At 38.0% G+C, this 14,326-nt stretch overlaps 1 protein-coding gene across 2 annotated transcripts; it reads right to left on the bottom strand.

Annotated features, from left to right (window-relative positions):
• Nucleotides 1-533: 533 nt before the first annotated feature.
• On the bottom strand, nt 534-13,783 carry SERPINB11 (serpin family B member 11). Of its 2 annotated transcripts, XM_046025944.1 has the most exons (7): nt 13,616-13,783; nt 12,270-12,329; nt 11,099-11,227; nt 10,265-10,382; nt 3,022-3,164; nt 1,950-2,105; nt 534-938 (listed from the first exon to the last, which is right to left on the bottom strand). In XM_046025944.1, exons 1-7 carry the CDS (start codon nt 13,781-13,783, stop codon nt 534-536), a joined length of 1,179 nt encoding a protein of 392 aa, XP_045881900.1. The 2 variants fall into 2 exon arrangements, with proteins under 2 accessions (XP_045881900.1, XP_045881901.1); XM_046025945.1 differs by lacking the exons at nt 3,022-3,164; nt 10,265-10,382.
• Nucleotides 13,784-14,326: the final 543 nt, after the last annotated feature.

The following is a 14,326-nucleotide window of genomic DNA, read 5'->3' as shown; positions in this document are numbered from 1 at the left end:
CTCCCTTTATAAGTCATTTAATTGCTGTGGTATATTAAAAATCTTTAAAGAATTGAAAGCACTTTATGTATTTATTATAGTGAATACAGAATTTTGAACTAAAATTCACGATGCATCTATACATACAAGGAAAATTACAATATTTAAAAATCCCATCAGAGTTGAAGCCCTGAAATTGGTTTTCTGAAAGTAGTAGATTGGTCACTTACTAAAGAGGTCATGGATATATACAAGTCAAACAAATTGAATCCTTTCAAATTAGTCTCATTGACTTGATTGTGTCACCCAGATAACACTTAAATGAGGCCCCAAAGACAAGAGAACTAGAGGATCTTTTTTGTAAATGTACCTTCTTCCATGATTTCCATAATCTTAAGGTTCACCAATTCAAGGTATAAGTTGAGAGAGATCATAAGCCCATTTTGCAGATGAGCAAAGTGAGGTATAGAGGTGTGGGGGGATGAACTGTTTTTAGTCATGGATTTGTCCCTGCACCTCCTCTATGACTCTGCACCTTGCTCAAACCTGTTTGTTTAGGGAGAGGCGAGCTTGCCACAAAAGAGGATGGTGTTGGTTTGGCTGTGCCTTATGAAGAACAAGAACGGGTGGTTTGCCAGGAACTGAGCCCGGTTGGGGAGTCTTTTCACGAGGAAGCTGTCCCCAGTGGCTGCTGCCGCCTCGGTGCCCTCTTCGTTGACATCCACATATGACTTGTGGATGACCTTTGACAAATACAGGCCATCAACCGGTGATATTCCAGAAAGATCCGCTTTGATCTCGTCGAAGATATCTGTCATGCCTAGAGAATTTAGCAGGGAGTTTAACTCATACTGGATTTCAAGCCTGAATCTGGGGATGTGTACTTCAACTTCCCTCTCCACCATGTTAGCAGAGCTGGTCCACTCGTAAAATGTCTTCGCGTTCAACTGCTTCTCTATCTGAAAGACAAAACACAGATGAGTCCGCATGAGCCAAACACATGCTCTCTATATTAAATTCTGTCTGTTTTATAAGTCCCAGTGTGGATGATTCAATGTATTACTTGCTTGCTTTTCTACTTTGAAAATGTGCTCCAGTCCCATCGGGAAAAAAGAAACAGAATCTCACATTCAGCCACGTCTTCCCTGTTCTACTCTTTTATCCATGTTTTCTAAGTCAAGGCCTCAACTGTGTATCCTACAGTCTTCTGCTTTATTTCTCTCAGCATGTAGACCTCACCTACACTCCCTCTCCGGCCTCTGGAGTACTTGCGTGTCCTGGGTGAATTCACCACTTCTTCTTGGTTCTCAAACCTGAAACATTTCACCGCACCCTCTATTATGAACTTGCGTCTCCTTTGAATTCTGTGACACCAGCATCCCCTCGCTCTGCCCTGCTTCAGCTCCCTTTTCTCCTCCCCCGCTACACCCCTGAAGCTCAGCTCTACACACCCCTTCATGCCTCCACGTAGCCATGCAGACTCACATCCTGCCACCACCATGTCTGCTCTCAGTGGCTGTGGCACTCACTTCCCCCACAAAACCAGGATGCTAGTAAGAGTGGCTAGCTCAAGTGTGTCATAACTGGGCTGGGAAAACTGCTCCTGAGAGGGAAGATGGCTTAATCAGATTTCTGTGGCCTAAGACCCTAAGTCGCATTACAATTTCATTACTACAGAATGATGTTTCCCAAGTGTCAAGTAACCAGTAGGTGTGGTACTCGTACAAGACGGCCCTTTTGCCTCTTTGTGCCCTCTTTGTTGTAAGAATAAATTATTCCCCCAAAATACATGTCCTGAAGGCAGGGACAAGGGCCCCCCTCCCTCTCACAGCCCCTGGGGCAATCCCACTGAACCCAGAGTGTGACTAAATTAGGGACTGAGCACACTAATGTCATAGGGTACACATATTTGGCGAGGGTGGGGGGTGGGTTAAGCACACATGCGTTCTCTGCACATTAGCATTCTTTACCTGTTCTAGACTGGCCGTGCCTACTGGAAGCAGAATAATCATGCTTAGTTTGTTGTTAACATAAGGCAGCTCGAGAACTTGCATCTGCGGTTCCTTTATGAAGGCTAATTTGTATGTTCCAGTTTGATACATCATTTCCACAAATACACTTTTACCCTATTTTTTTTAAAAAAAGGTTGTAATTAGGTAGAATAGTTACATATATGCTTGTACATGCATATACACTGATTTTTTTGCCTAACATGAATATCTGCATTAACACTAAAAGCATAGATGGGGCGCCTGGGTGGCTCAGTCATTAAGGGTCTGCCTCCCACTCAGGTCATGAATCCAGGGTCCTGGGATCGAGCCCTACACTGGGCTCCCTGTTTGGCAGGGAGCCTGCTTCTCCCTCTCTCACTCCCCCTGCTTGTGTTCCCTCTCTTGCTGTGTCTGTCTCTCTCTCTCTCAAATACATAGAATAAAATAAAAAATACTAAAGGCATGGGGAAAATATAAACAATAAAGTAACCCCTTATTACTTCCCTTTGCAAAGGTTGTTTTTTATTTTAAAATAAGCCATTGTTAGAGCCTAACTAGCTCAAATAATATATAAAATTATCTATATATAAAATACACATGTATTGTAATATATATAATAACAATAATGTTTTCTCAAAACAAAGCCAACATTCCCATCTAAAGTGATTTGTGTGGAAAAATGACATCATAGGATCATTTTCTTTTTTAATCCAATTGGAGACTGTCTAGGAGAAAAATAATATCGATAGTTTTGTTGTGCTGAGAAAACAACCACAGCATATGTGGAGAGAATGTGTGGATAGGGGAAGAGCGAGGAGAGAGCAGGCTCTCTTCTCTGCAGGGCAGCCCCAGTGTCCGAAGGCTCCAGTCAGGTGCCCTGGGAGAAAGTTTACTGTCACCTTGTGAGGAAAAATGAAAATAAAATTCATAAAAAACACAAAGAAACCTATGGAAACCTAAACCAGTATTTTCACTAAAACTTTCAAAATTGTCCTTAAATGACTATTGCATTTTTTGGAAACTGGCATTAGTCTGAAAACAAAATACTTACCTCACTTAGCTGAAAAGGGCTTTTAATTGTCTCTCTTTCCTGAAACTTATTTTGCCATTGTCCTTTGAAATATATGGCGTTCACCAGGACCATTACACAAGAAGGGTCAATTGTTCCCTTTCCAAAGAGGTTTGGGACTTTTCCTTATAATAATAATGAAAAAAAAAACAGATAATGTATTTGGATTTGAACTTGGGTTTATTAATAACAGAGAGTTGAATAGTGACTAGAAATTTGGAACCATTTCTTTTTTAAGGTTAGTTATAAATTTGAGATGCCAGGAGAACTACTTTATCTCCTGGCCATCAAGACTATCCTTGTCAGATGAAGTTTATGTCCAAGAATTGAATGTTTTGTCATTTCTAATCAGAAGATGGCATCTAGGGAGTAGTTAGTATATTAACTAATGATCAACTTGTCTTATACCTAGTTATATTCAATGCTTTTTATACATTACTGCTTATTTAAAAAATATTAATCATCTCTTATGGCTTTCTTCTAATATTTATCAGGCTTTATACTTGGCAACACCTCACCACACCTAAATATTCTAAGTATTCAAAAGATCATTCTTACAATGTCCTAGCAATTAGTGTATTTCAAGTATATACCAAGACTTAAAGTAAATACATACCTGAAAATCAGAATTTATACAAAATATACAATCATATATACCAATCAGATTGAACACCAAGACTTCTTGGTGCACTCTGCTGCACTGCAATTTATAAAACATTTTTGGAATATAATTTTACAATTGTAAACATAGGGACATTCAGAACATTAGACTCTAAGCATAATTTTTTCACTACTGTTCTAAGTAAATTAACAGATCTGAAAAATCTGTAGACCTTTCCAAGCATTTTCCAACTTAATACAAAGAATTGAATAAATACATATTAACCTGGTCATCTATTACTAAGCTTGAATAACATCTCTCAATCCATCAATCAAGAAAATACTGTTGAGAGTTTATCACTGATAAGTGAAATAATAAGATACAAGTATGTTAGAAATGTGGTCTTTATTCTCAGAAAAGTATTTATATCACTAACATGTCTTCATAAATGCAATTAGCTCTAATTTAATACTTTAATGTTAATACTTTGTTATTTCATCCTAATTTTGTTACTCAATAAATCTAATTCTCTCCTATATCAAGGAATATGATTGTCTACATTCTTAAACCTCAGAAACTATTGGTACAATGAGGTAGTGGCAACCACACACAGACAGATTATTTCAACATGGTAATTGGTACACCTCTAGTTGGATAGATATAGGCTAAGGACAGAAAGAACTGAAAAAAAAAATCTTAAGATACTGTTATATTTTATTAGTATTCTTGCTTTGAGACCATGCTTAGGTTAAATGATGTGATTTCGGAATAATTTTGGTGGCACTGGAATCTGGAATTTTTGACACAAGATAAAAGAGAAATAGATATAAAAAGGGGGGTGTTAAGTAAAAATGCTATGAATCTGTATCTGAACTGGTCATATCAATAAGAAATTATGCTGTATTTCATCTAAAAAAATATATATTCACTGAGAAGGCCTATAAACAATAACCAAGCCAGTTTCAATGAGTACTCTTGTACCCAGATTATGGTCTCTAAGTATCATTTCTCATTAAAATGATTCAGGATCCCCTTGAGAAGTAAGTAATTCTAGGTCAAGAGCAGGACATGAGCCTGAACACTGGTCAAATTGGAAAGTGAGGAAGCAATCAAACTCTGCAGGGTAGTGTCAAAAGGACTTAGGAGCCAATATAAAGACATGACTCCTGACTAAAAGGGGCCAATAAATTGAAACATCTCAAAATGTTTAAAATTATGAATTCATAGGGGAACCCTCCTACACTGTTGGTGGGAATGCAAGCTGGTGCAACAACTCTGGAAAACAGCATGGAGGTTCCTCAAAATGTTGAAAATAGAACTACCCTATGACCCAGCAATTGCACTACTGGGTATTTACCCTAAAGATACAAACGTAGTGATCTGAAGGGGCACATGCACCCGAATGTTTATAGCAGCAATGTCCACAATAGCCAAACTATGGAAAGAACCTAGATGTCCATCAACAGATGAATGGATAAAGAAGATGTGGTATGGGGCGCCTGGGTGGCTCAGCGGGTTAAGCCGCTGCCTTCGGCTCAGGTCATGATCTCGGGGTCCTGGGATCGAGTCCCGCATCAGACTCTCTGCTCAGCAGGGAGCCTGCTTCCCTCTCTCTCTCTCTGCCTGCCTCTCTATCTACTTGTGATCTCTCTCTGTCAAATAAATAAATAAAATCTTAAAAAAAAAGAAGATGTGGTATATATACACAATGGAATACTATGCAGCCATCAAAAGAAATGAAATCTTGCCATTTGTGATGACGTGGATGGAACTAGAGGGTATCATGCTTAGTGAAATAAGTCAATCAGAGAAAGACAACTATCATATGATCTCCCTGATATGAGGACGTGGAGATGCAACATGGGGAGTTGGGGAGGTAGGAGAAGAATAAATGAAACAAGATGGGATTGGGAGGGAGACAAACCAAAAGTGACTCTTAATCTCACAAAACAAACTGATGGTGGCTGGGGGGAGGGGGGTTCGGGAGAGGGTGGTGGGGTTATGGACATTGGGGAGGGTATGTGCTATGGTGAGTGCTGTGAAGTGTGTAAACCTGGCAATTCACAGACCTGTACCCCTGGGGATAAAAATACCTTATATGTTTATTAAAAATAAAAAATAAATTAAAAATTTTAAAAAATTATGAATTCGTAAGGATACTTAAAAAGAGAACTCAGTGGCTGGGGCACCTGGGTGGTAGAGTTTGTTGAGCGACTGACTCCCAGTTTTGGTTTAAAGAATGATCTCAGGGTTGTGAGATCAAGCCCCATGTCAGGCTCTATGCTCAGTGCAGAGTCTGCTTAAGACTCTTTCCCCCTCTCCCCTGCCTTCCCCTTCTTTCTCAAATAAATAAATAAGTGTTAAAAAAAAAAAAAACACCTCTATCTTCGAAGGATGCTAGAAGGAATAAAAAGTAGTTTTGAAACTTGTATTTAAGAGAAAGAATCCAGCATTCTTTTTTTGGTTTTTCTCATATGAACTGTACTTAGAATAACCAAATAATTTATGAGGAGAAGTTTCTCATATAGAAATATTCCAGCTTATAAAGAAGGAATACAAGAATTAGAATACTGCAACTTTATAACTCCTAATGAAATAATGGACCTAGGCAATTATCATCAAAGGCTACTAACATCATAAAAAAGGGAGTGCACCCAGACATTATTTCTTTCCTGATGGAAACACAGCACCTCCAATGAAGCATATTTGTCAAAAGTAAAAAACAAACACATAAGCAAAGACCACCAGAATCTTAACAAGTTTCTAGGTCTAATTGCCAACTTATGAGAAATATAAAAACAGAGGAAATTATTAAATGACATTTCAAGGTGTAGTCATTATCATCTAGACTATGAGAAATGCAGGCAAATATTTGTTTCCTTCAATGAATTTTCTGTAAGAAAAAAAAGGAGGGGAAATTAATAAAAGACAAAAAGAGAAATTATTAAACTATCAAAAAAGATGTAAACAGATGTCTTTAGGCAATATGAATGCAATTTATGACAGATCGCTATCCCTGGCAAGAACTATAAGGAAAGCTGAATACATTTCTTTTTTTAATTCTATACTGCGTTGTTTCTGAAGCAACTGCTAATCCTAAGTAATGGAGATGCAAAAACCTGAGCAGAAAGTGACTAAAAAAGACAGAGAAACTGAATAGAACCGTCCACATCATGAGAAAGTTGGGAAAACCAAAAACAGAGTGCAAAGAAGCAGGAAACCAATACAAAAGGGATAAAGAGCCCAGAGACAGGAGAAGCATGAGCAGGTGAGCTCAATAGAGGGTTCTGGACAATTTTTCCCTCAAAGTATAATGAAGTTTCAAAAGTTGTCCCAAGCCTAGATAAGAAGAAACACAACATAAAAGTGAACCAAGAATTTAAGATCTATTTCATTCTCTCAGTGCTAGGGAAAAAAATAACTGAAGATCAGGACCTGACATGGTGGACGAGGTATTTCATAGTACAGAAAGAACTGATCCACTGAGAAGATACAGCAGTTTAATATCTATGCACCTAATAACACAGCTTCAAAACATGCACAACAAAACTGCGCATAACTAAAAGGAGAAAGAGAAAAATCCACAATCATAGTGGAAGATTTTAATACAGCTTTTTCAGTAAATGATAAAAAAAAAAAAAAACAGACAAAAAAGTTAGCAAGGCTATGCAAACAGAGGCATCAAAATTAACAAAGTTGGCCTGATAAAATTAAATATCTCTCCCATGGATGCCTGGGTGGCTCAGTTGGTTAAGTCCCTGCCTTCGGCTCAGGTCATAATCCCAGGTTCCTGGGATCCAGTCCCGCATCAGGCTCCTTGCTTGGCAGGGAGCCTGCTTCTCTCTCTCCGCTTCTGCCTGCCACTCTGCCTACTTGTGCACACACTCTCTCTTTCTCTGACAAATAAATAAATAAATAAAATCTTTATAAATAAATAAAATATCTCTCCCAATAAGTAAAGAATAGACATTATCCTTAAGTGCACATGAAAATTTTACCAAAGTCAGAACATGTTTTGCTGTAAAAAGCTGAACTAAAAATTAATAACTAAAAAACAACTAGAAAATTTCCAAATTTTTGGAAATAGAGCACCTTTAAATAATCCATGATTCAGAGAAGAAACCTCAATGAAAATTAGAAAATATTTTGAACTGAATAGTAATGGAAATAAAACAAATGGAAAATTGTGAGATGGAGTTAAAGTGACACCTAAAAGGAAATCCATTGTCTCAAATATGTACATTAAAAAAGGAAGATCTGAAAATCAATTGTTCATCTCAAGAAACTAGAAAAAGAATAGCAACTTAATACCAAGATAGTAAAAAAAAAGGAAATAAATGATAATCACAAGTATTAATGTAATAAAAAAAATCTATATTAGAGAAAATAGATATCAATTCTTTGAAAAGACTAAAAAACTATAAATCTATAATAAGGCTAATTAAGAAAAAAAAGGAAAAAATGCACCATTTCGATTTCCAGGAATAAAAGATAACATTATATATCCAAAAGTCATAAAGAAGATAATATAAGGCTATTATGAGCAATTTTATGATAATACAGATGAAAATTTAGATAAAATGGACATATTTCTTGAAAGAAAATTCAAAAACTTACACAAGAAGAAAAAAGAAAATATAAGTAGACCTCTATTATACTAGAGAAATCAAATCTCTAATTAAAATTTTCCCACATAGAAAACACCAGGCACAAAGGGTCACCAGTGAATTCTTCCAAATATTTAAAGTAGAAAAATGCACACTAATCTCAAATAAACTCTTTCTTGGAAATTAGAAAAAGAGCAGAAACACTTGCCAACTAGTTTCATGAAGTGAGTATAACTTTGTACCTGAACTGACAAGATTATTTCAATAAATAAAAACTAAGTTCAAATTCTTTCATGAGCACAGGTGTAAAATATCTAAGGAAAATATTAAGAAATCAAACTCAGTGATATACAAAAAGTACAATACACCATGACCAAGTTTGGTTTATCATAGGACTAAAAGATTGGTTTAACACTAAAAAATCTATTAATGTAATGCACTAAATTAGCATAATAAAGGAGAATCACAGCTCAGTAGATATAGGAAAGGCTTTAATATAATATGTTTAGTCATTTGTCTCAAAAATTCTTAGAAAAACAGAAATAAAAAGAAACTCCCTTAATCTGAAAAAAAAATGCTCATAAAAATATCTGCAACAGGTGCACCTGGGTGGCTCAGTGGGTTAAAGCCTCTGCCTTTAGCTCAGGCCAGGATCCCACCGTCTTGGGATAGAGCCCCGCATCGGGCTCTCTGCTCTGTGGGAAGCCTGCTTTCTCCTCTCTCTCTGCCTGCCTCTCTGCCTACTTGTGATCTCTGTCTGTCCAATAAATAAACAAAATCTTTTTTTTGTTTTTGTTTTTTTTAATTTATTAATATATTTTTTCAGCAAAACAGTATTCATTGTTTTTGCACAACACCCAGTGCTCCATGCAATACGTGCCCTCCCTACTACCCACCACCTGGTTCCCCAACCTCCCACCCCCGCCCCTTCAAAACCCTCAGGTTGTTTTTCAGAGTCCATAGTCTCTTATGGTTCGCCTCCCCCTCCAATTTCCCTCAACTTCCTTCTCCTCTCCACCTCCCAATGTCCTCCATGTCATTTGTTATGCTCCAGAAATAAGTGAGACCATATGATACTTGACTCTCTCTGCTTGACTTATTTCACTCAGCATAATCACTTCCAGTCCCATCCATGTTGCTACAAAAGTTGGGTATTCATCCTTTCTTTCTTTCTTCTTTTTTTTTTTTTTATAAACATATAATGTATTTTTATCCCCAGGGGTACAGGTCTGTGAATCCCTAGGTTTACACACTTCACAGCACTCACGATAGCACATACCCTCCCCAATGTCCATAACCCAACCACTCTATCCCTTCCCCCCTACCCACCATCCCCACCCCCCGACCCCGGCAACCCTCAGTTTGTTTTGTGAGATTAAGAGTCTCTTATGATTTGTCTCCCTCCCAATCCCATCTTATGCAGTGGTATTTTCTTTTAAATAACTTATATTTTTGAGAGGAAACAACCTGAAAAAAGAAAAAAAGATGGTTTCTGGAATCTGTCCTGGAAGAGGTAAGGGGAAAAGCACGAGGGTATAGCTGTAAGATTGGTTTTAGGTAATAAATCCTGCAACTGAGTGATGGATCAATAAGGATTCATTATAGTATTCTCTCTACTTGTTTTTCTTTAAATCTTTCCTTAACTAGATATTTTTAAATAATGAAATGGACACATCTTTAAACATTTAACCTGCCAATTTTTTTAAAAAATTGATAATTAGAAGGTTTATTTTAAAATCATGAAAGGTAGATTTAAATTTTTAATTGCAGAATGTACAACACTTCTGTAAAGTAGAAATAGTGTTCTCATTCTCAGAGTCACCGAGCTTAGCTCCCAATTAGGACAAAGGATTGTAAAGGATATTTACAAATATTCCAAAATACTCCATTTCCTCCATTCTCCACCTGCCGAAGTTGGGTCCAGGACTTCACTCAGCTTTCTTGTTAGCGCTGACTCAGGCAGCCTATCAAAACAGTGCAAATAAAATTTGGAGACATGTGTGGGACTTATTCTTACCATTAGTTTTACTTTCAACCCAAGCATTAATTCTTTTCCTCGTTTCTTCTGGAGACTGTTCAAAATCAACAGTTTGTGGTATGGCTTGATAGAGTTTCTTAGAACAGGTTAAATATTGCTGTAAAAGAAAGAGCAATCACACAAAAAATAGTGTAAGGGAAGCCAAAGTCTACTGCTCTGTGTGTTCTAAAATCTACAACACAGACACAAAAGCAGTTTGTGTATACACGTCTGCAAGGAAGCAGAATCCATATGTACTTATTCTTAATAAAACAAACAGATTTAAACAAATCAAAAAGCTTTCCAAAAGGAGTGTTCAGAAATGTCTGGTTGTTTCTTCTGTCATATCATTGACATTTTTCATTTTAAAACACTCAAAGCCACTCAAAACACAATGGCAAGTTGCAGTTCACTCTCACTACTCTGATCTCTCGAATCTGACAAATGGGAGTTACCGCCCTACATTCTAGATTGGAAAACTGAGATCTAGAGTGATTACCCAAGTAAGGACCAGAGTGAGTACATTTTGCTTGTTTGAGGTCTAATGGGGAGCTAGGTCTCCCCATGGCATGTGTGAGTATCTATCTGTGTTTCTTCCCTGACCTTGCTTCTTGGGCAACTTTGGTGGTTTGGGGGGAAATAAAATTTTTATGTGATATTTCACAACTTTAAATGAGAGTTTGGCAAAACCATTTCACTAAAACTCTAAGTCAGCTCAAATTTAATCTCTTGAAGATGAATGTCACGCGGTTCTTCTTGCTCTTTACTTATTTTATGGTGTGATAGTTAGAGGATGACAAGACAGCTGTGGTCCAGCATTCCACATGAACGTACCTGATTGAATACCATTGCCTTTGTCCCATAGAGTCTGTTGGCCATGCTGAGGGTATAGTTAGAGTCTGGCTGGTTGATTTGAGAGAATAAGACTCCAAACTCTGAATGAATCCTTCCAGCTTGGCTGCACTGAAGCATCAGTAAACAAAGAATGGAGTATTAAGTTGCTTGATTTCCTGCCATCAGAGGGTTATACATATGTGAAAACAGCAAGTAGAGAGCAAGATGACTGCCTCTGAATAAAAGCGTAGAGAATACTAACAAACAAGGAGTTGGAGAGTTGAAATCATGTTCCTTCTCTAGATTTCCTCTAGCACAATAATCTCAGCACGCTGTGACCTTACTCACAGACTGTATGCAGAACTGTAAGCTATTGCAAAACACATAAGCACTTGCTGGCCCCAGTGGGTTAGTCCAAAAGCACCAGTTTTCATAAAGAGATCCCAATGGGGATCCCAATGGGACCTTACTCACCCATCACAGGAGCAATTCAGTTAGACCTACAGCTCTGATGCATCTGAACTCAAGGACATTATAGGGGTATTACCTTCATTTCCTAAAGAAAAGTTTCCCAAACTACGAGCTTCAACTCCTCACAAGTGGAGTTCTGTGAAGCAAGAATTCTGTGAACTTATATGCATTTATGTATTTTCCCAATCACAATCAAACACAACCATCTTCATGTGTGAATTCTATACAATTTCGCTTTCAAAAGGAATTCTCCTACTAGAAAAGAGCAGGTATCATGGTCCCAGGCAACGTAGGCTAGGCAACATCAGGCCCTGTTTTCCTGGGGACTAAATATAAGGTAAAGCATCAGTGTCCTTTCTCAGTGCCCCCACTGAAAAAGATCTACCACTCTGTAGATGAGGCTCAATCCCATATGGAGATATATGACACAGTCCATAAAAGAACAGAAAGTTGGAGCAAGGATGACAGTAAATGGTATGATAAAATCTGGGGGACTTTATCAGCATTATTATCATTATTATCATTATGTAAACTGTATAGGCCATAGCAATTATCGGGAAGACCAAAGGAGTGGATCAAGGGAGACACGGCTAAGTCCCTTAAGGGCCAAAGAGAGGCTGTTACTCAACCCCTGCGCTATCATCTCTTGGTGCTCTTATGTTAAAGAGAATTTGACAGCGCAGCAATGCTATTATCATACCTTAGCTGAGTCCCTGAACTCTGGTTTTAATGACTCTGAAGTGTGATCAAAGTGAAGCACCTAGAAAAGAAAAACAGGGATCAACGGGCATCAAAAGCAACATAGAGTCTATAAAAGTGAATATTAACAAGCGTCTGTTTCTCCGTTTCAGAGAAAGACCAACAGTAACAGCTAACATTTAGTCATATTCTTAGTACTGAACTCAGCCTTCACATATCTTACTGAGCCCTCTCGACAGCTTCATAAGTAGACAGGATCATCCCTGTTTCACGCTTGGGAAAATGAGCTCGAGAGATATTCCCTGACAACCATCTGTCAGTCTTCAGGGACGGAGCTGCTGTCCACGAGGCTCTTCTACCCTTCCCACCAGTCTCAGGCCGTTCCCTATGACTGTGACCATCTGGGGTTCATGTAAAACATTACATGGTGTCCCAGTACAATACCTATCTTGAGAGCAAAAAAATCATGAAATTGTATCGAAATATGGAGTAAAGAAATAAAGGGCAAACAATAATACGGTATGTGAATACTCTAGGAATGGTTAAGTGATGTTTATCTAGATTTTCCATAGCAATTAAAAATACATAAATGGAAAAATCACCGTATATCAGCCTATGTAACCTGAAAAGTCACCCCTTTTCTCTCAGTCTCTCTCAGTTTCCCTACCTGTAAAAGGGAGATAATAATCCCTACCTGCTACATAGGGCTCCTATGAGCTTCAAATGTATTCATGAATATTTTTAAAAACTTGAGAGCTTTTAAAGTGTCATTAAGGGGCGCCTGGGTGGCTCAGTGGATTAAGCCGCTGCCTTCGGCTCAGGTCATGATCTCAGGGTCCTGGGATCGAGCCCCGCATCGGGTTCTCTGCTCCGCAGGGAGCCTGCTTCCTCCTCTCTCTCTGCCTGCCTCTCTGCCTACTTGTGATCTCTCTCTCTGTCAAATAAATAAATTAAAAAAATCTTTAAAAAAAATAAAAAATAAAAAATAAAAAAAAAGGTGTCATTAAGGTTTATTTTAAGTTACAATTTCCAGAGGGCAAGAATAGTACCACACATGTGTTCTCTGTCATATATAAATCTTAGAAAAAGTAAATTCTAAATGTACATGCAGAAATGTATGCATGAGAGCACCAATGGGAAGGGACTGTGTTACATGTATTATGATATTTGTATTATTGTATTATTTAAGCCATTATTCATTTTTAAGAAATACGATTTTCCCAAACCATTCTCCTTTCACAAGACAGCAGAATTTCCTTTGTATAAAGATGTGAGCATCTGGCTGACCCACAGGGGAGTACACAGAAGACCTCTAGGCTACAGGAAAATCTTAGCTGTGTTCCATACCTTTTCCATCTGCTCTGCACTGTTTCCTCTGGCACCAAGGAGGACCATACTTAGAGCATAGAGCAGGCTCAGTGGTGAAAAGAAGATGTTATCTCCTACGTTGTTACTGTTCAGCTCTTTGAAAACATCAAGGCAAAATTCAACATTTGCTCTGCTGAGAGAATCCATTTTATGCCCAGCACTATCTGAGAACAGATGGAAGAAAAAAATCCAAAAATATTACTTGGAAATACAGATAATCTATGGGGTTCAGTTACTTAATTTCATGGATTTAAGAGTCTGGGCACACTGTTTCATGAAAAATTACATATTCTAGTTTTCAAGAAATCTGTAAATGACAGAGGTGGGGGTTAGTTGCAGATTCTAAAGAATAAAGATTCTGTTCCTTTCAACCAGTGAGACAGTTCAAAGCTGTCTCACTAACATTTGTGTACATTTAAAATTGTTCACCACAAAAGAGCAGAAGGAACTAGGTTTTTATGTTCTTAACCATCCATACCATCAGACTCCCCCTCATGCTGGAATTTGCACAGAAAAATTCTCAAGCTCGGGCACCTGGGTGGCTCATTTGGTTAAGCATCTGTCTTCAGCATGGGTCATGATCTCGGAGTCCTGGAATTGAGCCCTGAATCAGGATCCCAGCTCAGCGGGGAGTCTGCTTCTCCCTCTCCTTCTGCCTATGTCCCCCACTCATTCTCTCTCTCTCTCTCT

Source organism: Meles meles, chromosome 12, assembly GCF_922984935.1.
Source record: "Meles meles chromosome 12, mMelMel3.1 paternal haplotype, whole genome shotgun sequence".
NCBI lineage: Eukaryota > Metazoa > Chordata > Mammalia > Carnivora > Mustelidae > Meles > Meles meles.
Note: the sequence above shows the minus strand (reverse complement) of the source record. Positions and strands in the feature narration are given on the sequence as shown.

What these genes read in the sequence shown, in the direction of transcription:
- SERPINB11 (XM_046025944.1), bottom strand. Translation starts at nt 13,783, where the DNA reads ATGGATTCTCTCAGCAGAGCAAATGTTGAATTTTGCCTTGATGTTTTC. An exon ending in AGGCAATGGTATTCAATCAG is followed by an intron (nt 10,383 to 11,098) that starts GTACGTTCATGT and finishes TTTCTTTTACAG; the next exon opens with CAATATTTAACCTGTTCTAA. An exon ending in GCCCTTTTCAGCTAAGTGAG is followed by an intron (nt 2,106 to 3,021) that starts GTAAGTATTTTG and finishes TAAAAAAAATAG; the next exon opens with GGTAAAAGTGTATTTGTGGA.